Consider the following 26,716-nt stretch of genomic DNA (forward strand, 5'->3'; position numbering starts at 1 on the left):
AAGAACTGTATTTCTCAAATTATCTCTTCACATCCACTTTTCAAGTTTGGTATTCCGTTTCATATGTCCTACTCTTATTTGGTGTTTTAAAATTTTTTCTTCCATTACTTTCTCTTCTGTCTCTCTATCCCTGATTCTAATGCTTTCTTTTGTTCTAAAGAGAAACTAATGTCTTCTGAAAAGAATGAAAAATGTCTTCTGTTCAAAAGTCTTAATTATTTAGTTAGACTTGATTTCTGTGCTTATTGCTTTGATATCTTCACTTGAGCTTCAATCTGCTCAAGGAGGAGGCATCCCTTTGGGGTTTTAATGAAGGGGTTAATTCCAACAGTCAGCGCTTAAATAGTCACAATGGTCACAAGACCACCTTGGGCCATTATTCAGCCTAGGAGCAGGAGACTAGGGGCGAGGAGGAGGTAGTGGGGGGGCATGAGTAGCACCAGGGGAGGATGGGGGCAGGAAAGGAGTGTGAATTTTGGCTACACATGAATTCCATCAAATACGCCTATTACTTAAACATTTCAAAGGACACTTAATTTCATTAAGGTGAATATTTCCTCATAGTGCAAATAACAATCTAAACACACCTTCTCAACCTATGGGACTAGCAAAATACCAAGAACCTAATAGGTGCTTTAAAAAAATCCTTATTGATTATCTGACTTGGTGACTATGTAACATATGTCCATATCCTACAAGTCTTCTCCAAGGGGGAAGGGGTCTACCTAATGAATCAGAGGCTTTCAATCAGATCTCTTAGAACTATCAGATATTATTAGTAACAATAATAATACAATTAATAGAAGTGTACAGGGTAACAGTACAGCACTGGGGTTGACCATCTGTTTTTACCCCTTGCTCTCTCTAAATGTTTTGAAGGGAACAAGTAGTTTTATGGGGCAGAGGAGGTCAGGTCATTTTAGCTACTGAGAACAGCCACTATAAAGGCAAAGAGATGGGAGAATGAATGGACACTATAAGAGAGGAACTGCAAGATCAGTTTATCTAGACTGAAATTCTTGAAGGGGAACATAAGTATTAAAAAAAAGAGTGGAATAAACATTTATAAAACACTTACCATGTGCCAGACACTATGCTAAATTCAGTCTGGAGTCAGAAAAACCTGAGTTCAAATCTATCCTCAGACATTACTAGCTGTGTGGCAGAGCAAGCCACTTAACCATGTTTGCCTCAGTTTCCTCATCTGAAAAATGAGCTGGAGAAGAAATGGCAAACCACGCCAAGATCTTTGCCAAGAAAACCCCAAACAAGGTCATGAAGAGTCAGAAATGTCTAAAACAACTCGGCAACAACAGTCAATAAACAGTTGTTTATCAAGGGACATACAAACATTTACTTACCAAGATCTTTTGTAACTTGGTAAGTTCCATCTGCAAAAACCCAGAAGAAAATTCCCCTGGCACTCTGAATGACTGTCCCGCCCTTATTTACTCTTCCAGCAATGAACACACCACCGGTATCTGGTGTCTCTATGTAGACATCACAACGTATTACAAGATTCTTCCTAGGGAACAAAATTGTCTATTAGTTCGCACCAAAATTATATTTTTTAAGTAGAAATTAAATGTATTATGTAAGCATTTGCTTCTGTCTTTATACTGAGTAGGAGAAGTGGCATTTTTCTAAGAGTTAATGCCATCTAGTAGTTAATTGTACTACTAATAGTAATAGTTAACAGACATAGTTATCCCTTCCAATCATAACTTTCCCTATCACAGTTTCAGTATATGGAGGGTCAGCATAAGAAATTAAATGAGAATTTGGGGGAAGTTTTGAGGAAGCTACAGATGACATATGAAGGCCAGTAGACAACGTAGAGCCTATGACCAAATACTTAGCCCAAATTTTACAGTAAAGTAGTATAAACACCTCATAAAAGAAAAATAAAAAATTCACACCTCTTCTCTGATACAAAGGGAGGGCCAAAAACTTTTGTGTGGATTTTCCAGATGGCAGGTGTGTCACTCCCCCTAACATGCACAATGTAGAAAGGATAACTACAATTGTATAGCACCTTAAGATCTTCAAAATGCTTTATGATGATCTCATCTCACCCTGACAACCTGCAAGACAGGTTCTTTTATTATTCTCATTTTACTGATGAGGAAACCAAGGCAGCAGAAGTTAAGTGATTTGTCCAAGATCCAAATAAATATCTGAGGCAGGATCTGACCTCAGGTCTTCTTGAGTTAATGTCTGACACTCTACCCATCCACTACCTACCTCATCCTACCTACCTACCTCAAGAGGGCTAGGGAACAAGATTCCTCTACTTTTAGTTTTTACAATTTCTCATATGAAGCAAATCAAATTAATTTATTGTCTCTATTATTAAAGGGTCCCTAAAGAGAAGTATTTGCCTTTAAACTTAAGTCCAGAACAAAGGTACAAAACTACTAGAAGACAGCCTTGCAGGTCCTCCATGAAGTCCTATTCTGAAGCCTCATTGTGATAAAGAGGAGACCCTGGATTCTAGCTCTACTAAGTTCTAACATTCTGAAAAGGGTAAAGTACATAGGTCCTGGGTAAAAAGTTGAGTCTGCTCTGGATAGGATCCCCAACACAAGACTAACCACTGGTAAAGAATTTTTTGGATAAGGCAGGCCTGCACAACGTACAGCCTACAAGCCACTTGCAGCCCACCAAAGGATTTTGGGTGGCCCGCAAAAAACATAGAAGGTGCAAAATAAAGATGTAACAAGTGCTTTGTCTGTGCCCTGCTTACCCCGCCTTCCTCTAGTCACTACTGTGCCCATCATGTAACTTGGCAGATGGGTTGCCACACTGTGCACTCTCGCCTGTTTGTCACATGACCTGCGGCAACCATCGTCAGTCTGTCTCTAGTCTGAGAGGAATAATTTCATGATAAATAAAAATCTTAAGTATTAAGTGTAATTAACTGATATTCATTGAAATTTCCCTTTTTAAAAAATGTGATTCATTTGCAAAATAGTTTAATCATTAACTATACCTTTACTTGGAAAGTGAGTCACTAAAAACCTGAGGCCTTGAAGAAGTTTAGCTTATTTTAATTTTGGCCCCTACCTACTGACAAGTTGTACAGGTCTGGGTTAGGGCCATGAAACAAAGCTTTGATTGGCAACTAACATGCTCTCACACCCTAAATGAATAGCTAGTTGGTGCAGCTGATAACATGCTGGACCTGGTGCCAGGAAGATCAGAGTTCAAATCTGGCCTCAAACACTCACTATCTGTAAGATTCTTGGCAAGTCACTTAACTTGTTTGCCTCAGTTTCCTCAGCTGTAAAATGTGGATGATAATACCATCTACTTTGCAAGGTTGTTTTGAGGATCAAATGAGACAATAATCATAAAGCACTTAGTTATAGTACCTGGCACATAGTAGGCACTACATAAATACTCATTAACTTCCTGTCCCCTTCCTCCTTATAAACAATATAAAAATGAATCTAATCACTAATTCTCCCAGAATATATATTTAAATGATAACAACCAAAAGGAAGACAAACTCAAGATAATTTTATAAAAACAAACAATAACGGCCTTGGAAATCAGGTGATGAAATATAACCTCTACCTTTGAGCAGAGTGTTGGGGGGACAACTGGGCTAAATATTGGTTATGTTGTCAGACAAGATCAATGTTTGGGGTACTTTTCTTTCATTGTTTTTCTTCTTTACAAAGAAAAGTTCAGCTTTAAGGTGGGAGGTGGGTCAGAGGGATCAGAGAAGGGGGTAAGAAATGCTGTCAAATGGTATTTTTTTTAAAAAGACATCAATGAAACTTATCCCCAAAAAGATAATACATTTTTAAGCAATCTGGAATAACTATAGCTTTCACAATGAACTAGGTTTATTTTATACTATCCAGGGGAAAAACTACAAGGCTGCAATCGCTTTATTCAATTCTGTGTGAACAATCAAAAACTAAATTATATTTCCTCTGAAATTAATTCATATACTATTTAATGACTAACAACTCTTCCAAACTGTGAGGTTAGGGGCAAGCAAGTGATATTTTTGTAATGAAATTCTGAGTAAGCTGGACAAGAATGAAAGTAGGGAACCAGAATGAAGTGGGGGTTTTCTTTAGCTCTCAGAATCTCTTTTGGTCAATAGACAAGTATTTAGTAAGCTCTCATCGTATTCCAGGCATCATGGGTATGTGGGTGCTGGCACTGGAATTATCATTCACACACTGGAAATGACTATTCTATTTAGAAGACAATTAAATTAGAGCAGCACCTTCAAACTGAAACTGCAATTAAAAAATCACCTCAACATTACAATAAATAATCAGGGGAAAAGAGTACTTTCCAGAAAAGCTAATGTCTCAGCTTCTACATCTGTAAAATAAGGAGACTAGACTAGATAAACTCTAGGGTCCCTTTCAGCTCTATTCAACTATGGCTTTCCACAACTCTGCGACAAAAACAATCTTAGTTTTCACAATTAAAAGTGTATGCATTAGGATAAAAAAATTTCTATTTGCTATCTAACCTGTAAACCTACTGGGAAGAAATCATATTTAATCAACCAAGTACTCCACATTCCCTACTTCATTCCTGCTACTCAGAAAATGTTTAAAAGGACCACAAGTAACATAGGCAGCACAATAAACTCATCTTTCTATTTAAATGGAGAGAGACTTTACAATTTTTTTCTGCCTCACATATCACAACCCATAATAAGTGATTCTGGATTCAGCACTTATCAGGAATTTTTATAGATAACGGATGAAATAGAAGAGAGTGCAGTTCACTCTTCCACAGTCATAATTCCTCTGTAGTGCTGACGAAAGCAAAAGAAAAAATATATATCAGTCAATAAACTAAGTAAATTTGATACTCAGGCTGCAGAGCTCAGATGTATGCAACGAAAGGCAATTTTCTGGCTGCCAATCTGATTACAATCAATGATTGCTAACAAGATGGAAAGTTCTACATGACTTCAGTTAAAGTTACTCAAAGTGCTAAAATTACTCTATAGGTACTCCATGAAAGCTAAACAAGAGAGGGGGATAGTCTGCTGAAAATGAAGAACTCTTGCAACTGGTGGTACTTTTCTAGAAAATGAGGTTTTATCTACTTAAGCAGAACTGCAAAAAAGCACGCTAAACTTCCTTCTCCATCCAACAATTTAAAAAATTGGCCTTTTTTTCTTTACCAGCCATTGACACTCCTGGGAAGGATGCAACAAAATCAACAATCCTTCCTGATCAAGAAAATTATTTTTTCCTTTAAAGAAAGCCTGTGTCCCCTACCTTGACCATGCCAGTGGTGGAGGGGCTAGAGGCCCAAATTTTATCCTATTTGGCAGAGGAAATCTGATCTATTCCATTTCTGACCTCCTCTGGCAGCCTGATGGTCCCCATTCCCTCAGGCTCACCATCCTGGTCCTGGACTTAGTGCATACACCCAATTGGTTTTAGCCCACTACAACTCAGAATTGCCAAGCCTGAGAGCTCCTCAGTAGGAGAGATTAAAGGTATGTAATACCACATGCCGACTTCTGGTATAAATTCTTACACATCAGAGGCATGTGGCACTTTGGAGGGCTGTCCTAAGGTATTCAGGATACTGAATGAGTGACATTTACATTGGAATAAATATGTTGTTTGGCCTGCAACAAACTGTAACCTAACTTAATCAAATAAATAATTAGTTACTGAGAACCTACTATTTGCTCACCACTCTGTTGGGTGCTAATGAGATAGGCATAAATACAACACAGCACCTCAGCCTTCCCCCAAAGAGTTTGTCCCCTGAAACTATTGAACAGAGTGCTGAAGTGGGAAGAAATCAGTGTGGGATTAAGTCTGAGAAAGGCTTCATGGAAGAGGTGGGATGTAACCCATATCTTGACAGGAAAAGCATTTACATAATGGGAGAGAAATAATAATGGTATTCAAAGCAAGGACAATGGTAGGGGAAAAGGCACAGGCACATAAATGAGTGGGTGTGTTCGTCCTTCATTGCCAAAGAAGACCATGCCATCAGAGAAATAATGACATGACTTACACTTGACTTTGTTTTGAGTGAGGGAGGGCTGTGCAGGTCAACAACCTCACTTATCCTCCACAGCCATCTGAATCCAGTGACCAGATATTCATCAGGATGACTGGAGATGACCCAGGAGAGGCAACTGGGGTTAAGTGACTTGCCCAAGGTCACACAGCTAGTGAGTGTCAAGTGTCTGAGGTGAGATTTGACCTCAGGTCCTCCTGACTCCTCCACTGGTGCTCTATCCACTGTATCACCTAGCTGCCGTACATAAATGAGCAATGGCCTATGCAGGAGGTAGAACTATGCGACTTGCAGAGAGTTGGGAAGCTGAGGGAAATATGGCAAGGGACCATCCCACAGACAGTCCTGAAAGCCAAGAATAGGAACTTAAGAGTCGATATGGTTGGCAATGAAGTCACTGTAAGCTCTTGAGCAGGAAAGTGATATGATGAAAGTAGTATTTTAGAAAGAAGAATATGACAATAATGACTGAAGTTCTAGAAACTCAAGGCAGGAAGGTTATTGAGGAGGATTAAACTGTAATTTGTGCTTTTGGATTTCTCTGTATGCAGAGATATTAGGACATAGATCTTGGAATGTTAGAGCTGGAAGGGACCTTACAATTCAACCTCTTCATCATCCAGATAAGGAAATTACTATTTCTACTTCGAAAAGTTACTGTGTAAAGTAACAGACTAAATGTTCCTATATATTTTGTAATGTTGTAGACTACAAATAATAAATTAAATGTGTGAAGAAAATGGAATGGACTGCTATAAGATCCTGAGTTCCCCATTTAATACTAGAAGTGGACTGAGGAGCTATCATAGAGAGGTGCACAGACTGGAATGATGGACTATAATCAGGGATGGGGAACCTGCAGCTTCAAGGCCATAGTCATGAGGCTGCAGGTTCCCCACCCCCATAGGTCTATGATTTTTTCCAAAACTATGATTGTATTATTACAGGCTTACATACATTTTAAGATATTAATTAAGATATTATTACAGGTTTGCATACATTTAAGATAAGCAACTCCTAGTTGTCAGAAATCATCATGGCACAAAAGAAATAACTCCTGACTGGAGTAAAGAAATCTGAGATTCTAGTTCCAGTTCTGCCAATTTAGCTAGTGGTCTTCAACAATTTATCTAATGTCTCTGGGCCTTCACTCTCTCATATAAAAGAGCCGGATTAGATGTTCCCTAAACCCTTACCTGGGACTACTATAATAACCTCTTCACTGGTCTTAGTGTCTTCATTCTCTCTTTCCAATTCATCCTTTATAGATCCTCTAAGTAGCAGCTGACCATGTAATTCCTATGGTCAGAAATCTTCAGTAGTTCCATATTGCTGAGAAGGTAAAAAGCTTCTTAGCCTGCCATTTAAGGACCAATTTGGCTTCAATCCATCCCTCCAGCTTTATTTCATGTTATTTCCCTTTATGTACTCTACACAGAAATCAAATTTCCTTATCTTATCCTGCCCCCTTCTGCCTGTGCGTATTTGTGCAGCACAATCCATGAATAAAATACCTTCCTTCAATGTCTATCTATAACAGGAAACGTTTCATGTGCTGTGATTTTAAAACAAAGATGCAATCCTTTCAGTAACATTGAAATCCTACTCTGGTGCTTTGTTGTAATGCAGAGGTGAACCTACAGGGGTGGGGAACCTAAGGCCTAGAGGTTCTTGGGTGTGGTCTTTTTTGATTGAGTCCAACTTTTACCGAACAAATCCTTTTATTAAGGGGATTCTGTGTTCTGTGAAGTCTGGATTCAGTCAAAGGGCTGCACTTGAGGACCAAGAATGTCACATGTGGCCACAGGTTCTCCACAATCCTAGACTCTCTAAAAGCCATGGCAGCTGGACCTCAAGCCCCAGAAGGTTCTGCTGGGAATACTTCAAATACAGTGATGAACTGCAGGTCATACAAAGATTAGCCTAGGCAGTTAGTCCATCCATCTGCTGCACTTACACAGCAGAACACTACATATCCAGCGTTCCAAAAGTAGGAATGCAATTTTAAAGCTTAATCAGTTTAAAACTATATTCCAACTTTTAGAACATACTTTATTACTTCATTTGATTCCCACAATAATCCTCTGAGGTGGGCACCCTTACTCTCAAGGACTGACCACAGGCACAGGTGGCTGGTGTTCCTGACTTCAGAATAAGCCTTCAATCCACTGTACCACCTAGCTGCCACACAAAGCCGGTGTTTAATAAATGTTTATTAAATTGGAATTTCCTTTCAGTTGTGACGTTATTATTCCAAATAGGGTTTTTTATCTGAATAGAAAAAATAAGGGTTGGATTATGCAATAAACTCTTTATTAAAAGAGCTTACATCTTTGGATCAAATTAGTGGCCTCAAATTGAATTCCTTTGCCAACTTGCAAACATTAGTTTTTAATTCACTGTTTCAGAAACTTATACTATTTTGAATAAAGAATCTCAAATTTTTTTGTTGGTATAACTCCTAACTTACTCCAACTGTCTAATTATTCCCAGTACTTAGCATGGTCCTTGGCACAAAATAAGTACTTAATAAATGCTCACTGGCTAGCTGACTAACTGATGGACTTGCTGCTGGTGTAAGGCACAGAGCTTGGCACTAGGGACACAAAGGTGAAAGATTATACTCTCCTCTCCCTCAAACAGTTTAAAGTCCCAGGAAGGCTGAGAAAAGAATATGTACATATCAAAATTCAACACAGAACTATCCTATCCCATTCACTTGGAAATACCTGTGACCACAGAGAAGCAATACTGGTGTCAAAAGTCTTAACCTATATTTCTTCACTCCTTACACTACATGTCTTTGATTTGATATTAAAATAGGCAGAGAAGACAACTCTTGACTCAATGTGATGGGTAAAATTCCGAGTTGTAATACTTATCCAACTAGAAAAGCTGTTTTGCCTCTTACTAATGCCACCTGCTGGACAAGGACAGTATTTCACCTTAATTCCACAACAGGAATTATTGATACAATCCTAAAATTCATCCAGCAGATGGCAATCTGAGACTAATAGCTACAAAATGTGATTTACAGAATCTAAAACGTGTAACTTGTGAGCACATATAAGCCCACTATCAAATGAATCAGAAGTTACATTTCATTCTAGGATTCGCTCACTTTCACATTCAAGTCAAAATGCTCCTATCTCATGGAGCTGAACAATAAGGAGGAATGACAGTGGGCTCTCCTCAAAAAGAAGGGATTTGCAATTTTGTCATCAGAGGATCAAAGGAGGGGAGAACTCTGAGATCTTAAAGACTGTCCAATTTCACTTCCTCATTTTATAAATGAGGAAACTGAAGTCCAAAGAGGGAAATGTAGTTTGCCAAAAGTGATGAAAATACAAATCTATCAAACAGATATTTAGCAACCACTACATAATAATACGAGATTGAATGCTGGAACTGCCTCAAAATGGACCTGGAGTCCCAATTTACTTACCAGTGGTAATCTCCTATAATACTGATAGTCTGATCTGCATCAAAGGCCCAAGTGACAGGTCGCTGAGTGACCACTTGGCGTAAGGTGAAGGCATGGTCCCCCGAGGGTTGGGTATTGGTAAAGTACTCAAATACTCCTGTCTGATCAGCAAAATTTGGAGCTTCACTAAAAGGTGGATTACCTATTTTGAAAATAAGAAATCATCATTTTGCATTTTGTTTACAATAGTAAATACTTTGGATTTATATTTCCAGTCACTCACGGAGCAACTTTTTAAAAAATCTTTCAACTAAAACATGCCTATGTTTTCAACTAAATCATGCCTATGTTTTCAACTAAATCATGCATACATACATGTGTACAAATATGTACATGCATGTGTGTGTCTACACATGTGTGCATGTACACACAAATTAACCATGGCTTAAAATTCCATATCAATAGAGATCTAATAATTACCTTCCACATAATGGATTAAACATAGTAAATATTATATAACAATCAACCTATTTTTTGAAATCACACATTCTTTTCCTTTACTAGAAGACAATCACCACAATTTGTTTCTAATGTCTTCTAAATGTACTTCTCATAGTACTTTTCTTTGTAAAAATTTTAGGTTTCATAAAGAAAATAAAACAGCTAGAACTTTGGGTTGGAATTTGGTAGTTTTGAAAATGAATATAATGCAGTTTTTGTCTCATGCTCCATCCATGACAGCCTTTCATACTTGCTGAAGGCTACAGAACAGCAGTTCTAACAACATTTATATGGAAATGTTTATTTGTCAAAGTCTTCACATTCCTGACCTCATTTGGGTCTCACAGAAATACTGTAAGATGGTTTCAGGGATTACCTTTGATTTCTAACTTTCATAACTTTAACAGCTAATTAATAACAGCATCAGTTTTAGATCTAATATCTCAGAACAGCCTCATGGCTTCAGAGATGAGAATAAAAACAGTTTCTGGCACAGCAGAACTTCAACAACCAGTTAATCTTCTACATAGAAAATCTGGGTTAATGAATTCTTCCAAAGATATTCAAAGCCACTTTTTAGAAAGTTAATCTAACTAGGCTGCATCTAAGTGAGTTGTTCAATAGCAGCCACTAAGCTTTCCTGAGCATTTGTGAATGTCATAGCTGGGCATTCATCACGACACATCTTGATGGAAACAATTTTGCAACTAAGGACATCCTGGACATGGAGTCCAAAGGGTGTAGAATTTCTCCTAATGGCCTCACAACAGCACTCAGGTACACAACTTGAGTATCATCTGGACTCTTCATTCTCACTCACCCCACATAAAATCTTGTCCTTTCTATTTTTGTCTTTCATTTATTTATTTTAGACTTAAATACACAATAAGAAAAGAAAAAGAAACATTATAAATTTAAATACAAAATAAGATAAAAAAAAGCATTGCCACATGTACAGCAGAATGCAAGAGAGGATTCAAAATACACAGCAATAAATCTCCATTTCAAATATTACACATTATGTTCAGAAGAGCCATGTATCTTTTCTTTGCTTCCTTGTAAGTTTTCTTTTGTTGTCTGCTGTGCACTTTTTACTGTGTTCTTTTTCCTGCCTTTCTACCTCCCTCCCCTAAGAAGGCTACGATTAAGTGCGCACACACACACACACAAACACACACACACATATTGGACCTATACACACAGACATGTGTATACATACATATACACATACATATACATAGATACCTACTATCATACTCATACACAGACACATACATTCATATTTAAGACCATACAATACTTACTGTCCTCTGTTTCTCTGACGGCGGAGAACCTCTTCCTTCCTTTCTTCCCAAGTCCAAGTCTTTCCTTATTTTTCTAAATCCACTAACTCATCATTTCCTACACCACACCAATGTCCTCACCTTATACGGTCTAGCCTTTCTGCTTTCACAGCACTCTCCCATGCATCCTTTCTCTCTGTTCACTTGGCCAATACTTGGGTTGGAGCCCTTACCTTGTCTAGTCTGGAATATTACAGCTGTCTTCTAATTGGTCTCCTTGCCTTCAATTTCTTCCTGCAATACACCATCCACTCAGATGCTCAAGTTATCCTCCTAAAGTGTAATACTTAATACATTCCAGTGGCTATTAACTCCAGCATCAAATATAAAATCCTTTGTTGGCATCTAAATCTTTGTGTAACCTGGACCTCTCCTCCCTTTCCCACTTTCTTAGGCTTTACTCCCCGTCAATGCTCTACACTCCAGCTACACTGGCCTGTTTGCCATTTTCCCCGTTCAGTGCTCCATGTCCCTCCCATCTGTGTGTCTCTGAATTAGCCATTCCCTTAAGTCTGCAATGTTTTCCTTTCTTACCTTTGCCTCTTAGTTTCCCTGGCTTTACTTAAATCTCACCTGGGACAGGAAAACTCCCCTAGGCCTTCCAGCATGGTATTGCTCTCCCCTTTGAGATCAACTGCTCTTTGGAGATCTTGTACACATTGTCTCCCCAAAAGAATGTGGGTTCCTTGAGGGCAGAGACTGTTTTTAATCTTTCATTGGATCCTTAGCACCTTGAGCACAGTGTCTGGCACAGGCATAAATACTTTTCAACTGATTTATTGCCAATGACAGTAGCCAAGTCCCATAAGAACCCCTGACCATAATATTCATGCATCATCTAGTAAAATGTATTCAAAACTAAGAAGGTTGGAAATCTTCAAGGAAGGCTTAAAGTCAACTTTACTCTCATGAAGAGATTAAAAAAAAAACCTAGAGGATTAACCCATTTATGATTGAGATTTTACATAGACTTCATGAGGAAAACAAAGTGGTGTACAGGACCTGATTCGATTTTTAAAATAAAGGTTATATTAAGATATTTTTTAAAAAAGACTTACGAATATCGAAATCATCTTTATAGCTAGATGGAAATGGTTGTGATTCTGGAGGAATAGGATAACTGCCCTTCTGACCTGTAGTGACAGTTGTTAAAGTATACACTTCATCCAGACTCAGTTGTAATGTAACTGTGCCATTAGTAATCTGAAAGGAAAAGAGAAAACAATGGTTAAGTCCAAAGGGGGCTCCTGTGTGGACAGTCTGAAATCAGAAAAGGTTTCTAAAGCCTCTGGGAGGACTTCAGCGAGAACTTCCTGAGTGGCTGGAAGAATCAAACATGCTACCATAGAAAACTGTAGAGGATCTGGGAAGAGCCTTCTGGCGAGACAAAGCAGAATCCTGCCTCAAGGAGAGAGAAGGAAGTGGTGTGACTGAATAAAAAGAATAAATCACACAGCCCTTTACTCACAGCAACTCTGTAAGGAGATGGCAGTTAAAAAAAAAATAATCATTCACCTGATTTGACAATTAAGGAAGAAAGCGAAACTCATAAGGGGCAAGTGACTTGACCAAGGTCAAACCAAGATCTTCTGAGGCCAAGTCTGGTGCTCTTTTTTTCCGTAGAATATTTTGTGTTTTTCTCTCCCTTTCTGTGTGTGTGTGTGTGTGTGTGTGTGTGTGTGTGTGTGTGTGTGTGTACAGATGTTCTCTGTCCCTCACTCATGCCCCTCTCCCTCCTTCTCTGTAGGTTCTGTCTTTCCCTCCCTTCTTTCACCTCCCTTCTCTACTCCTCCCTCTTTCTTCCCAACCTTCTCTCTCTTCCTTCCTGCTCCCTGCCCCCTTCCCTCTCCCTTCCCCACCCTCCTTCTCCTTTCCTGCTCCCCTTCAGAATCTGTCCCTTCTACTTGTTTTATAACCATATCTATCTTTATGACTCCACTGAGGTGGAAAAGATCATAAAATGCTATTGTTTGCTCAGAATTTGTTACTTTAAATATTTCGTACTTAGTACATAAGTTTTAGGTCAGATTTATGATAGTTGTGTTTTTATGTGTTATATGTACATTGGAGTTCACTGGGCCTCTTTTTATAATAAATGCACAAAAATAATTTATGCCCATTTTATAGGACCTAGAGCAAAATCTTACTATTTTAAAGCAGAGAGGTTTATAGTTTTCCTAGCTTTGCTTTTGTAATAAATCATTAGTCACAGTTATGATTTCATGCCAAATCTCTGGTTCAGAACACAAACCCTGATTAAGACTTTGCTACCACGGCAAAACAATCTATTTTATGACAATTCACTTTACAAGCTTGTTTCCAGGTAGACACTATGTCAAAGTAAACACTGTAAGCACACTTTACATGCAGAGGACAGTGCTGACTAACTAAGAGAGTCAAATTTCATCAACAGAGAAAGAAGATGGGATTCAAAATGACAAAATGGTTTGTTAGCTTGGAAAGGACAGAACACAAAGCTACTGACTCAAAGGCCTGTTTTGCCTTGAAAAGAGTTTTGTTTTCTATAAAATATGACTAATTCCTACCTTCAGAGGAGGTAGTTGTTTGAATAAGACAGAGCTATTCCCAGCTCTGCTCCCGAATTTGGTATACCATACCTGCAGCATTTTTAATTCTTTCTGGGAAGAGAAAAACATCAAAAAAAGATAAGAGTTCTCCTTAGCTAGGCCAACCTTAGAATTTCCAAAATCAGCAACGACAAAAGGTAAATAATGCCAAAACATGCTAAATTTACCAGCTCTTTAAGTCTGGAAGGAAAATATAAGATTTTCTTTTCTCCACTCGACTCCTTCTGAACTACAGAAAAAGACAATGCTAAACCTCTAACGGTAGAGTCAAAGCAGTGGTTGTAAAAGGTAGGATTTGATGTAACTATTTTTTATCAGTATCATATAGACAACTGACCTTCACTGAAATGCTAGACTTTGTTTGGGGTGCTCAGATTTCAATGTCTGTCTCTGACGACTTTTGCAAATAAAGAAGAGCTAATTTAACTCAGTTTGAATCTGTGACAGTGGCATAAGTAATTTTTTTTCTGTCTTTTAAGACCAGAAAGAAACATGGGGAAGTATAAGGTACAACTCCTTTGTTTGAATGTTACTACTTATAAGGAGCCTGGGGTTTTCCATTTTCTACAGAAATAATATGAAATTCCAACTATCTCTAAAAAAGTCAAAGTTAAAAAGATTTCATTCACAGAATTTTCATGCATAATCCTATTTAGTATAAGTATCTTTTTAATTAACCTGATTAACCAAAGGTTTGCTGATGCCAAGAGCCATGCAAGCTAGCTATACAAAAGTTTGTGCTTATGAAATCCAATGACATAATAAGCCCTCTTCCCTTTCTAACCTCCTCCCTCATACTTCTCCATTTTAATAGCAACATAGACATGGGGAATTTAGAAAAACAGGTCATATTTGGGGGCAAAAAGCTCAAAAGAATCTATTTAGTACCTTGTTAAAATTCCCACGTAAAAAAGCTCAATTCTAAGGAGTAACATATACTTCACTTAAGCTCCTGTGGAAAAAGTCAGAGTCTGAGAAACAGGTTTTTTTTTTTCAGTTTTTAAATGCATGACTGTGTAGAAACTGCAGTAATTCTGTCTCTTCTTATGTACAAAGTTCTCAGGATACCCTTTTACAAATGGGTTCATCCTAAGAAATTCATGACAATTCCAAAAAAACTTCAAAGTACATGACCCTGTAATTCTTATGGAATTACAAAAAAGACAGTTTGTCTATACTAAGCTTCTCTGCAAGATGGCTAATATTAGTCAGTCAATAGATAATGAATGACCTTTGGTACATTTGACCTGTTACTACATGTATATATACATATGTATACTTACAAAAGATCCCTTAAGATAGAAACTTGCAGTTTGTTCAGATACTGTAAATAAAGGAAGAAGTGGTCTTATGCATTTTGAATGGTCATGAGTCTGGAAGGAAAAACAAACAAACAATCCTAAATAAGATCTAAATTAACTAGACATCCCTTGTTTAAAATTTAAAAAGAATAGTACTGACATTGTGTGGCACTTTAAGGTTTATATTTGACATACATTATTCCACTTGATCTTTACAATTATTATGCAAGTTAGGCACTACAACTGTTAGCAATTCCATTTTACAGATGAGGAAACTGTGGCTCAGAAGCTCTATGGTTTGCCTATGGTCCCACAGTTAGTTAATGACAAATACAGATTAGCCGACTATAATTCCAGTTCTAGTTCTACCACACCAAGCTGTCTTTACTGCTATACTTTAAAAAGAAAAAGAAGTGGGGAGAAACAGTTAAATATTAATTGTTTCAAATCTTACAATGTCACAAAATTAGCTGTCCAAAATGAATTCACTAGAAAAACAAATTAATCTCCCATTGATTTATATCTGCTTCTTCAGAATAAAGCTCAATTTTATGGAAACAATGAAAAAACAGTTAAGTCCCAATTACATACACACACATATACATATGTGCATATACATACATATATATACATATATATGAAATATAGATGAATTTTCATTTTTAACAGACACTAGCTTAACCATTTCAGTTAGGTATATGGCCATAAAGATATTCAAGAGTAAATCACTCATGTATACCAAGTAAACTGCATGTACTCTCAGCCTTGGCTGATGCATTGGTTGGTTTTGTTGAACTGCTTTTCTCCCCTTTCCTCACTTGCTTTGTTGGTGAAACAGCCAGGAGGCCAGTGTCACTGGAGTGAAGAGATTATGGAGGGGAGTAAGGTGTAAGAAGACTGAAAAGGAAGGAGGGACCTATATTATGAAGGGTTTTAAATGCCAAATGTATTTGCTCCTGGTGGCAATCAAGAGCCCCTGGAATTTACTAAGTAGAGGAGAGACATGATCAAACCTGAGTTTTAGGGAAATCATTTCAGTGACTGAATGGAAGATGAATGGACTGGAGGAGGGAGAAACATGAGGCAGACAGACCTTCTCCCCCCATCAGACCACTGCAATAATCCAGGTGCGAGGTAACAAGGGCCTGCAACTAGAGTGGGGACAGTATCAGAGGAGAGAAGGAGGCCAATTCGGGAGATGCTGCCAAGATGAAATCAACAAGTCTTGACAACAACTTGGATAGAGATTATGAGAAATCCAGGATGACTCCTAAGTTGTGAGGTTGGTAGACTAGGAGGATGGCCCCCTATAGTAATAAGGTAGAGCAAGAGAGGGAAGATTTAGGAGGAAAGATAATGAGTTTTGTTTTAGACATATTGAGTTTAAGATGTCTACTGGAAATCCAGTGTGAGATGTCTGAAAGGCAGCTGGAAATGTGAGACTGGAGGTCAGGAAGATTTGAGATGGTTATTAAATCCATGGGAGCTGATGCAATCACCAAATGGAGCAACACAGAAGAAGAAAAGAGGGTGCAGGACAGAACCCTGAAGGTGTATCTCTGGTTAGGGGCTGTGATCTGGAGGAGGAGAGAGTGAGCAGCAGGGCCAGAGAAGCCCTTCTCCTTCTGAAGGCTGAAGATTAGGCAGGAAACTACTTAGCAGGAGACAGAAGGCCTGCCCCCCTCCCCAGGCTTTCTTCTTCCTCCTCCCTCAAGAAACAGGCTCAGCAGCAGCCTGAGGCCATTTTCATGGAGGTGCTAGGAGACAGGCTGGAAGGAGGAGGCAGAAGCTGCCTAGTGTCGGCCCGGTGGGAAGATATTTCTCACCCTCTTGCCTCCTTCCCTCAGAGGACACACTGCAAGAGATGGAAGGCTCTGGGTCAGAGGAAGATCTTCACTTGCTTTGCTTTTGATGACTTTAGTCAAGATGGAGACAATGGGAAATAGCATCAAGGTATTTTGAGATACAGAGTAGGAAAGAGGGGAAGCTCACAGCAAAGAGCCTCAAATTTTCTCTGTAAAGTATACTGTTCTTTTGGCTCTGCTTTCTTCTCTCTGCTACACTTCACAGAAGAGTAAACAAATTTTTCTGAATTTTTCATATGGCACAGGAATAATTCATTATATTCATATATGGCAATTTATACATCTACTTCACAACCAATGAGAAGATATTTTTCTTTCTAGCTTTTTGTTATCAAAAAATCATGCTATGAAAATTCTTTATATGTAAGTACTGTTCTTGGTGTCTATGTCATCCCCATATATAAGATAATAGTAATGGATCCTCTGGTCAAAGGACATGAACAATTAATTAACTTTTCTTTCATAATTGAAAACTGCTTTCCAGAATGCCTCCACTAATTCTGTCATCTCCCCCAAATGCACACTCCTAGAGAAAGCCTTTCTCAATCCTAGCATTCTCTTAGGGATACCATGTAGTCAAGAAATACAGAACACATTTCAAAAGAATTAAAACAAGAACCTAAAGGGTAAACTGAAAGAAGGGCAGACTCTAAGCAGGCTACAGCATGTTACCAATAATGATCCTGCTGTGCTCTTCAACATTTTTACTGGCAAATTGGATAATACCATAGATGGCACACCTCCAGATGATACAAGGTTGGGATGGAAAACTAATCAACTGAATAAACTGCAGTAGGATCCACAAAGGATCATCAGGTAAAACAATTAGCCAAACATAATATAAAGATATTGATTAGAGATAAAAAATTCTGCACCTGGATTCCAAAAAAATCAACTACATAATTACAGAATAGGAAAGGTATAACCAGACAGGAATTTATCTGGGAAATATGGGGGTGGGGAGGGGAAGCAGGGGAGGGAGGGATTGGTTAAGATGCAGTTGATAGTCACTAAATCTCTCTGTATATGAGCTCAAAATTAAATCAGCAGTGTGAAGTGACAGTTCCCCTAACCGGCATTAAGAGGGAGATATGTCCAGGAATATTCTGTTCACTTCTCAATGCCATATTCTAGTAAGGACACCGAAACTTAGAGGGTCCAAAGAAAGGCAAAGAGAACGGTGAAGGTACTAAAAGTCATGTCATACAGGACTAAAATGGGAAAAAAAAAAAAACTGAGAATGTTTGGCCTGGAGAAATATATAGCTGCTTTCAAAGGCCTGAAGCATTGTTGAGTACAACAAATTTATTGTCACTATATTTGTCCTACTCCACCCCAGGGGGCAGGGTAGAGAGACAAAATGAATCTTGATATAACAATTAAAGTGGAATGGGCTCCCTCAAGAAGCAGTTAAGCTCCCCCTCAATGGAAGTTTCACAACAAAGGTCAGATGATGAACTGACTTGCCATTTAATAAAGGATCCTTTGTCAGGGATGGAGTTTTGTTTCCTGTATACACCTCTGAGATGAGGAGAGTCTATGATCCATGTAAAAGAAGCAGCATAAAATACATTACTAAGGTTGTCTCTCATTCCTTGCACCACCTCATATCCAATCCAAGGCCGTCTCTCCCACATACTCCTGTCGCTCTGCTGACATTGCCTTCATCACCTCACACACAGACTATTGTAGTAGCCTACTGGTTGGTTTCCCTGCCTCATGTCTCTCCCCACGATAGTTCATCTACCACCCAACTGTCAAAAGGGATCTTCCTAAACCTCAGGTCTGACTAATCTACCCTCCTATTCAGTAAACTCCAGGGGCTCCCCATCACCTCCAACATCAAACATTAAGTCCTCTGTTTGACCCTTCCCTCCATTTCCCATCTTCTTACACTTCCTTCCATGACATACTCTGAGATCCAGTGACATTGTTTCTTTGCTGTGCTCATACAAGACATTCCACCTCATGAGTCTACTATATACATAGGAAATTCTATAGGAGCAGAGAGGATGGAAGTTGGTTATTAAAAGGAGAGGTAGAATTTAAGTTAGAAGAAAGGAAGAACATTCTAGGCATGTGGTCAGGATATGAAGCAAAGTATGGGGCAGGGAGGTATGGATTTAGAGCACAGCAGTCAGATCAACTTGACTGAAGGAAAAGTCTAAGAAAGGAAGGGTAAATGAAGAAAGCACTCTTCAGCTGCTGTGGGAAACAAAGTTACATAACAAAAATACTTTATTTCAGTAAATACTAATCCTCTCTATAGCAACCAGTTAATTAAATCAGTTTTTAAAATCTTACCATGGTTTCAATGATAATAGTGAGGTTACCCAAGCCATCAGTAAGAGCTACATAGCTTCCACCTTTAAGTAAGTGGCCAACTGTTTTCAGATATCTCCAGCCTGGTTGAGCAAACTGAGTGGTATGAGCTGTGGAAAGGCAGAAAGTGATTAAAAAACAGAAGCTCAACAGGTTTGTTTCAGAAAAGAGATGAACATCATTCTGCATTAACTGTATTTTTTTGCTTCTGATTTAATTAGTTTTCTACTTATGTAGAAATCATCTATCAAAAATCAACTGATTGGAGTTGCCTCTAGCAAGCCTTTCCACCACTCCCTGACACACCCCACGGCAGGGCCAAGATCTTAGGGAGAGGGGTTCAAAGTCTATTTTTGTATCCCTAGTTCCTAACAAAGTTACAGAGAAGGTGCTTAATAACAAGGTATAATTATTCTCTTTTTAATTACAAGTTAAACTCAAAGTGGTAACCTGGTCACTGCTACTAAATGGACTTGATTTAAATCAAGAAAAGATCAGCTAAACCAATCCCTTCGTTTTAAAGATGGGGAAATTAAGGCCAGAAAAGGTTACATGATTTGCCCAACTTTTCACAGGCAGTAGTAACAGAGGTGCATTCAGAACCTATCCTTTGAGTCTAAATTCAATCAGCGTTGTATTATGGTGAATTTTAACTAAAAAGCAAGTATTCTAACTCCTACTTAAATTCTGCACTGTTTCGATTACACCTAGCTGGTATGTTTACGCCTCTAATGTGGAGTTTGGACAATTAGAGTAGATATATTTAGCACAGAGTGAGAGGTAGTGTGGTACACTGCAAAGAGTAACCATGGCTGGAACACGTCCACATGCATATAATGTAAAACTTGTCCATCTATAAGAAGATAGCTGATTAGAAATTATTTTTGATGTTGCAGACTGAAAAGACCTACGATTTTAAAGACAAAGAACCTATATTTGGCACAGAAGGTAAAGTGGTGGTAGAGATGAGGCTAGAGATGAAATGTATCAGCTGTTTGTCTCTTCTGATGAATGATAGGACAGCAAGTGCTTGTTTCCTCTTGAAAAGTTTCAATGATATCTGCAAATGACTGTGTGTGTGTACACACATATACATATATACATGTGTGTGTGCATATATGTATATCTATTTATACATATAGGTACATGTGTATATATATACCTGCATGTATGTATATACATTTATGTATATGTGTACACACACATATATCTCTAAACCTAACTACTCTATATATCTCCAGCCAGAAGTCCCATTAAGCATCACAAATTCGCAATGGAATTCATTATTTCTCTCCCTAAATATATTCCTTCTCCAAAATTTCCTATTTTTATTGAAGGTCCCAACATCCTTCAAAGCAACCAAGTTTACATCCTTGGAGTAATCTTCAACCCTTCCCCCTTCTCATAGAACATCCCTCTCCCATCCAATAAGGTGCCAAGATTTGTCAAATCTACTCTTACCTCCCCTTATCTCCACTCGCACTGCCACTAGCCACTACAAGCCACCGTCAAATTCTCTGAAACTATTCCAGCACCTTCTTAATTGATCTTCTAGCTTCTAGTCTCTTCCCTCTCTGATCTATTTCCACACAACTACTAAACTAATCTTCTTACAGCACGGTTTTGGCTATATCATTTCCCTGCCCAGAAAGCTTCATTGACTTTCTATTAATAAATCTCCCAGATAAAAGGGAAATTCCTTAGCTTAGCATTTAAAGCCCTTCATAGTCTAACCTCAACCAAACGCTGACTTTTCCAGACATTTCAATTTTCTCCTTCGACCATTTTATCTATCAAACTGGACCTACTTTCTGTTCCCTGAACTTTTAGTTCTATATCTCACCTCTGTACCTTTGCAGAAAATGTTCCCTATACCTGAAAACACTTTCTTCTCACTTCTGCCTCTTATACTTTCTGCTTTCTTCAAGGTTCAGCTCAGGAGCTATCCCCTGAAAAGTTTTCACTGAGCAGCATGGTTGTCAAGATTCTCCCCCACAATTATCTTTCATTTATTTATCTGTGTAAGGGTTGTATATAGAATATAAGTTTCCTAAGCAAAAAGGTTATTTTTCATTCTTCTTGCCTCAGAGTGGGTACTTAAAAGTCTGTTGAATTTAACTGTTGAATGATTTTCCCCCACAAAGTTATCATACCATATTTCACAACTAAAATAGTAATTTAATATGAGAATAATGAATTACAAAAATGTAACTTGTAGAATGCTGAATTTGTTTTTTAAAAAAACCTAGTTCTGTTCATCTAAAAAGAGGATTTTTCAAATATAATATTCAGCAATAGGCTAGCCCCCAAATTAATTAGAGAACAGGATATAACTAACCTATTAATTATTCATAGACCTTAATCTAATCTGTAACTTAAAGTTCAATTATTCCATATCTTAACAGAATTTCATGTCATTCTCCATTTTCAAAGTCAATATTGCTAGCTTATTAAGTTTTTCCTCCTTTATGAAATGTGAGCCACTTTGAATTAACACATAAACTCTGAAGAGTCAATAAAAAGTACATACTTATGAACCTAAAATAAAATTTCTAACTTTTCTCAATACTTAAGAAAAAGCAATTCAAACAAAATGATAGTAACAGTAACCAAGCTGGGTGCTTGTGGCCTGCATCTATTCAACCTGAGGGAGTTGGCTGGATTCTCTAATGGAAGAATAACAGGAGACAGAAGCATAAAGATGAGAAAGGATGGAAAAATTGGGATCTACACCGATGCAGGGAATAGGCCCCTCTACTGAAGAAACTAGCATGACTGCAAGCCTATGTGACAGCCTGCATTACATAAAATCCTTTCAATAACAGCTATTCCTTTGGTTAAATTGTCATACATTGTATTTTATCCCTTTGAAGGAGGATTACAGGTAGGAATCTGATGCTTACCTGAAATCCAGATAGGACTCTCTACAACATAATGCCCACTCCAGGGTTCCTGAGCAGTCATCAATCCATCTCTCCCAAAAGGTAGTTGCGGATAGTAACTAGCCACCAAATTCCAAGCGATTGTGCTGAAAGATTGGTTTGGCAAATGAGAAAAACCAAAAGTACTTTATGACGCAATTTAAATTTGTAGAAGCTTAAAACTCCCCAACCCCAACAGTTCTGAAAACTCTTAGGTAAGCTTTCCTCTTCCTGATGGAAAAAAACAGGAAAGTCAAGCACTGTCAAAAACTGTAAATAAAAAAATTCTTCCCTTGCTTCGGATACTTTTTACTTAACAGGAGTTAATTTATATTTGGTCTTATATTTTCTTCTTTTGAGCTGCTAATTTATACCAAATTTTAGATCACTTATACCTAAGAGTGTGCTGGTAATGTTTAGCAATCAGCTTTTCAGTAAAAAAAAAAAAAGGAGGCCCAAAACACATCTAAGTTTAACCTTTAATTATTACCATTTTCTCCGTCACTTTCTTATTTCTACACAGTCAACAAAACAATAAACCAAGTCCTGATCTGTAGCATTTGCCCGTTCCCAAGGTGTAGATGCTCACAATGGAAATTTAACCATCACCTCTCCCAAGTCTTTGGAGCTAGTTTCAGCACACCCCTGTATTGCTATTTAAATGGACTGTTATAAACATGTGCTCACGCAGTCATGTTGCCATTCACATAATTCTGATTCAAGATTCGGGCCCAGCAGCCTCCACCCACTTCATTATTGAATGTGCTATAATCTTCAGAAGACCAGAGTGTTTTGTGGGTTGCCAGGGCATCAGATACAGTATGGGTTCCAGGATAATGAGCCCTAGGACAAAAAGGTGGGAGAAAATGAGGAAAGACTTTTATATAAGTAGCAAAGCTATTCAGTCCTTAGTTTTCCATTTCAAAACAAATGGTGAGAAGTTGGAGAAAAAGTTGTAAATAAGTACAAACAATGCTTATTTAGAGAACTATACTAGAACTCTTAACAAACAAAATATGAATTAACTAAAAATATAGTAAAATTTCAAATACTCAAGACCCTTAGGGAATGAGTCATTCGGGAGAGCTAAATATCCCAGACAACTGAGAACTTATTCTTCAATAAAAGTCCAAACTTTTATTTTGCATTTAGTGAAAACTTTGTAAAAATATACTTCAGGTATACCTTAACTCTAACCAAAATAATTTCATAATAACAATATTAATATACTATTATTAAAGGCCACCAAGTCACAAAACCCAAAAGCAATGTTGTTTGGACAAGCACTGGAGATCCATCGCATCTATGAATCTAATTTCCCTGTAATTCTGTTTCGTTTAATACTGTGCTTTTATGAAACCAATTTACTTCAACAAATATTAATCACTTGTTACATGCAAGGAGCTAGGCCAATACAGTAATAGAAAGATAAAAAAATGACACAATACCTGCCCTCAAGAAGCTTCCTGCAGGCCCCCTCACCCTCACTTCCCCACCCTTCCCAACTCCTGAAGGAGTAGTACACATACACAAGAATAATGCAAGTACAGTGTAATCTAAGCAAAAGACAAGTTAAAATAAAATACTCTAGGAAAATCTGAGGAGGGAAAGATGGGGAAAGTAGATCAGGAAAAGCCTCAGGAAGGATAAGACACCTAAGCAGAGTCTAGAAGGAAAGCTTTTAATGGGCAAAGACAAGAAAGAAGTCAAGTTCAAGGCCTGGGGACAGGTGAGTCAGGAGACAGGAGACAGTGGATAAGTGAACAGCTTTTGGTCCAGAACTACCTAATGTCTATAGCAAGAGTTCTTAATCTGAGCTTCATGGATTTGTGATTTTTCAATATTTTAATAGCTATTTCAATATATTTGGTTCCCTTTTTAATTCAATATTTTACTTTAGGCATTTAAAAATAATCTTCTGAGACAGGGCTCATTGGCTTCACCAGACTGCCAATGGGGTCCATAACACAAAAATGATTAAAATCTCCTATACTAGAAGGGTTAAGTGGGATGCTTAAAAGTTAAGTATTTGTGATTTGGGGCAATTCTGGAGGGCAGACACCAGGTCTTGTATAACTCTGCACTTCCACTATTACATAGAGCATTGCACTGCACATCCCAAACAAGTAACTATTAAGTGAAGGCCCATTATTTCTTTCAAAGGGAAAAATGAGCTGGCTTCTCTTTCCCAGCTCCTAGTACAGTGTTCTTCAAGAGTTAATGGTTGTGTTTCTTGCTATTTTTCCAGTATTTCAAAGATAGAAGTAATTAGCCTCCAGTTCACATTACGCCTAGAAAAGACAAACTAATTTATAGATGAAATTATAACAACACTCCCACTTCCATTTAAATAACTTCCTTTCTAGCTAAACCATATTAATCATTAACATGAATTCTAGCTAAATGGTATTAATCATTAACATGAATGACCTATTTTTTTTTCAAGATTCAAGTTACTTTATAAAGTCTTCAAGCAAGTAAAAGGGCACTATAGAAATTTCCATTTTAATTATAGCAAATGCAAAGTTTAAATATTTTTAAAACCTAAGTCCATGAACTAAAGTGACTACACCAGTGAGCTTTCATTTCCTGAGGATTCAAGTGAATAAAAAGACTTGCATCTTCACCAACAAAGACTTACATTTATCAGATGCAAAGCCTCAGGGAACCAGGGGCCCTGTCCTTTCTAGGACTCAAGAACTGGAAAGCACAGCACTCACTTGCCATGGGAGTCTCCTAGCTATGGTTATTTCATGTTCTCTCTACCTCCCATTCTGGAATTCAGATATTCATGGCTGGCAATGAAAATGAGTTGGAGTGCTTGGAATAACAAGTCATTTGTTACTAACAGCACTTGCCCATAACAACATTGTGCTCAGTTATTACAAGGTCTCAGAAGATGGTGGTGCCAATCAACTGATGATCCTCCTATCTTATGGCTGGCAAAAGTGCCCTCTTCTTCTTGCCCCCTCTATGACTGAGTCAATACAAAAAAAAATTCCTTTCTCCCACCATATTTCAGTGGGCCTACCCCTTCATATTCCTTATCTTCCTCTGCCCTTCCCATGTACCATGCCTTCAGGAATTCTTGTTGTACTGTTAACAAATTTCCCTTCTTAGATCTCCCCCAAAACTTTCCATCTTCTGGTTCTCTAAGAAAGTTGACTCCTTTAAGAAGACACATCATTCTAGGCTACCTTTTCTCATTCTTCCCGATACACTGAGCTACACAGACTATACATACACCTTATTCCTTATTCTAGATACTCTCACTGAATACCCCATAAGTCTGTATTACCTCATCCAGAACCCTGTCACAGTCCATGGAGGGGATTCTAGTGTAAATGCCCTTAAGGTCCTCTTTGCTCTAGGCCTAGAAACCTATAGATGATCACATTCAGGTTCCTCAAGCTCACTTGTCCTCATTTCCCACCCCAACCCCTTACAGTCACAGCAGGGGGTCTGCCTCTAAAGCTTGATATTTTTCATCCTAGGAGGCTGGAAGTGATCTTACACTTGTCTATCCAGCTCTCTAGGACTCGATTTCCTTTAGAGGCACATGAAGTGCTTGGACTCTAAAGCCTCTGAAGGACTAGTCACAATTATTCCTTGGACCCTTCTGGTTGATCATACAATAGTCATTTGGCTCACTAGGCCTCAGTTCCAGGAAGATACCTGGGAGGGGAGTTTGTAGTCTAAATGTTCTTGAGGTCTAGGAAATTGTCTTTCATCACATACAGATCCCTGAAGCTCCCTAGGCCTCTGTTTCTCTTATGGTCACAGTAGGGGGTCTGGTTCAAAAGCTCTTGAAATTCTGGACATTTTTAATGCTCAGATCTTAACAGTGATCTTACACTGAGCTTTCTAGGATTCACTTTCCTTCGAAGCACATAAAGGGTTTGGACTCTAAGGCCTCTGAAGGACTCTTCACTTTTTGTCCTTGGACACTTATGGGTGAACATACAATGTTCATTAGATACTCTAGGCCTCAGTTTCAGGCAGAGTCCATGGAGTGAAAATGCTTTTCATTTTCAACACCCAAGTTCCACTTAATGGCTGGCTTAGAGTGATTATCAACAGTAACAGTTTCTCTTTCTCTCTCAGCTTCATTTAATTATTTTTTTTCTTTTGCTCATTAAAAGGGCCATTTCCTGACTACTTCTTAAAGAGGCCTGTTCACTCAATGGACATTACCTCCCTCTAAGTGAATATCTGAAAAGGCCAAAGTCCCCCACTGCATCCTGGGCCATCTCCAGTCATTCTGATGAATATCTGATCACTGGATCCAATCAGCTCAGGAAGAGAAAGTGAGACTGGTGACGTTGCCCAGCCCTCCCTCACTCAAAACAAAGTCCACTGCAAGTCATATCATCATTTCTCTGATGTCATGGTCTTCTTCGAAAATCAAGGACGAACACAACAAC

At 38.2% G+C, this 26,716-nt stretch overlaps 1 protein-coding gene across 2 annotated transcripts in view; it reads right to left on the reverse strand.

The window, feature by feature from the left end:
* GALC (galactosylceramidase) overlaps positions 1 to 26,716 on the reverse strand; it is a 62,985-nt gene that overhangs the window by 10,456 nt on the left and 25,813 nt on the right. For both annotated transcript variants that reach the window (XM_072623371.1, XM_072623372.1), the window contains exons 8-15: positions 22,980 to 23,135; positions 22,275 to 22,399; positions 19,354 to 19,481; positions 15,167 to 15,256; positions 13,842 to 13,934; positions 12,354 to 12,498; positions 9,473 to 9,653; positions 1,362 to 1,525 (exon numbers count right to left, since the gene is read on the reverse strand). In XM_072623371.1, the coding sequence (XP_072479472.1) occupies positions 1,362 to 1,525; positions 9,473 to 9,653; positions 12,354 to 12,498; positions 13,842 to 13,934; positions 15,167 to 15,256; positions 19,354 to 19,481; positions 22,275 to 22,399; positions 22,980 to 23,135 (1,082 nt within the window). The remainder of the gene's footprint in view (positions 1 to 1,361; positions 1,526 to 9,472; positions 9,654 to 12,353; positions 12,499 to 13,841; positions 13,935 to 15,166; positions 15,257 to 19,353; positions 19,482 to 22,274; positions 22,400 to 22,979; positions 23,136 to 26,716) is intronic.

This window comes from Notamacropus eugenii, chromosome 7, assembly GCF_028372415.1.
Source record: "Notamacropus eugenii isolate mMacEug1 chromosome 7, mMacEug1.pri_v2, whole genome shotgun sequence".
NCBI lineage: Eukaryota > Metazoa > Chordata > Mammalia > Diprotodontia > Macropodidae > Notamacropus > Notamacropus eugenii.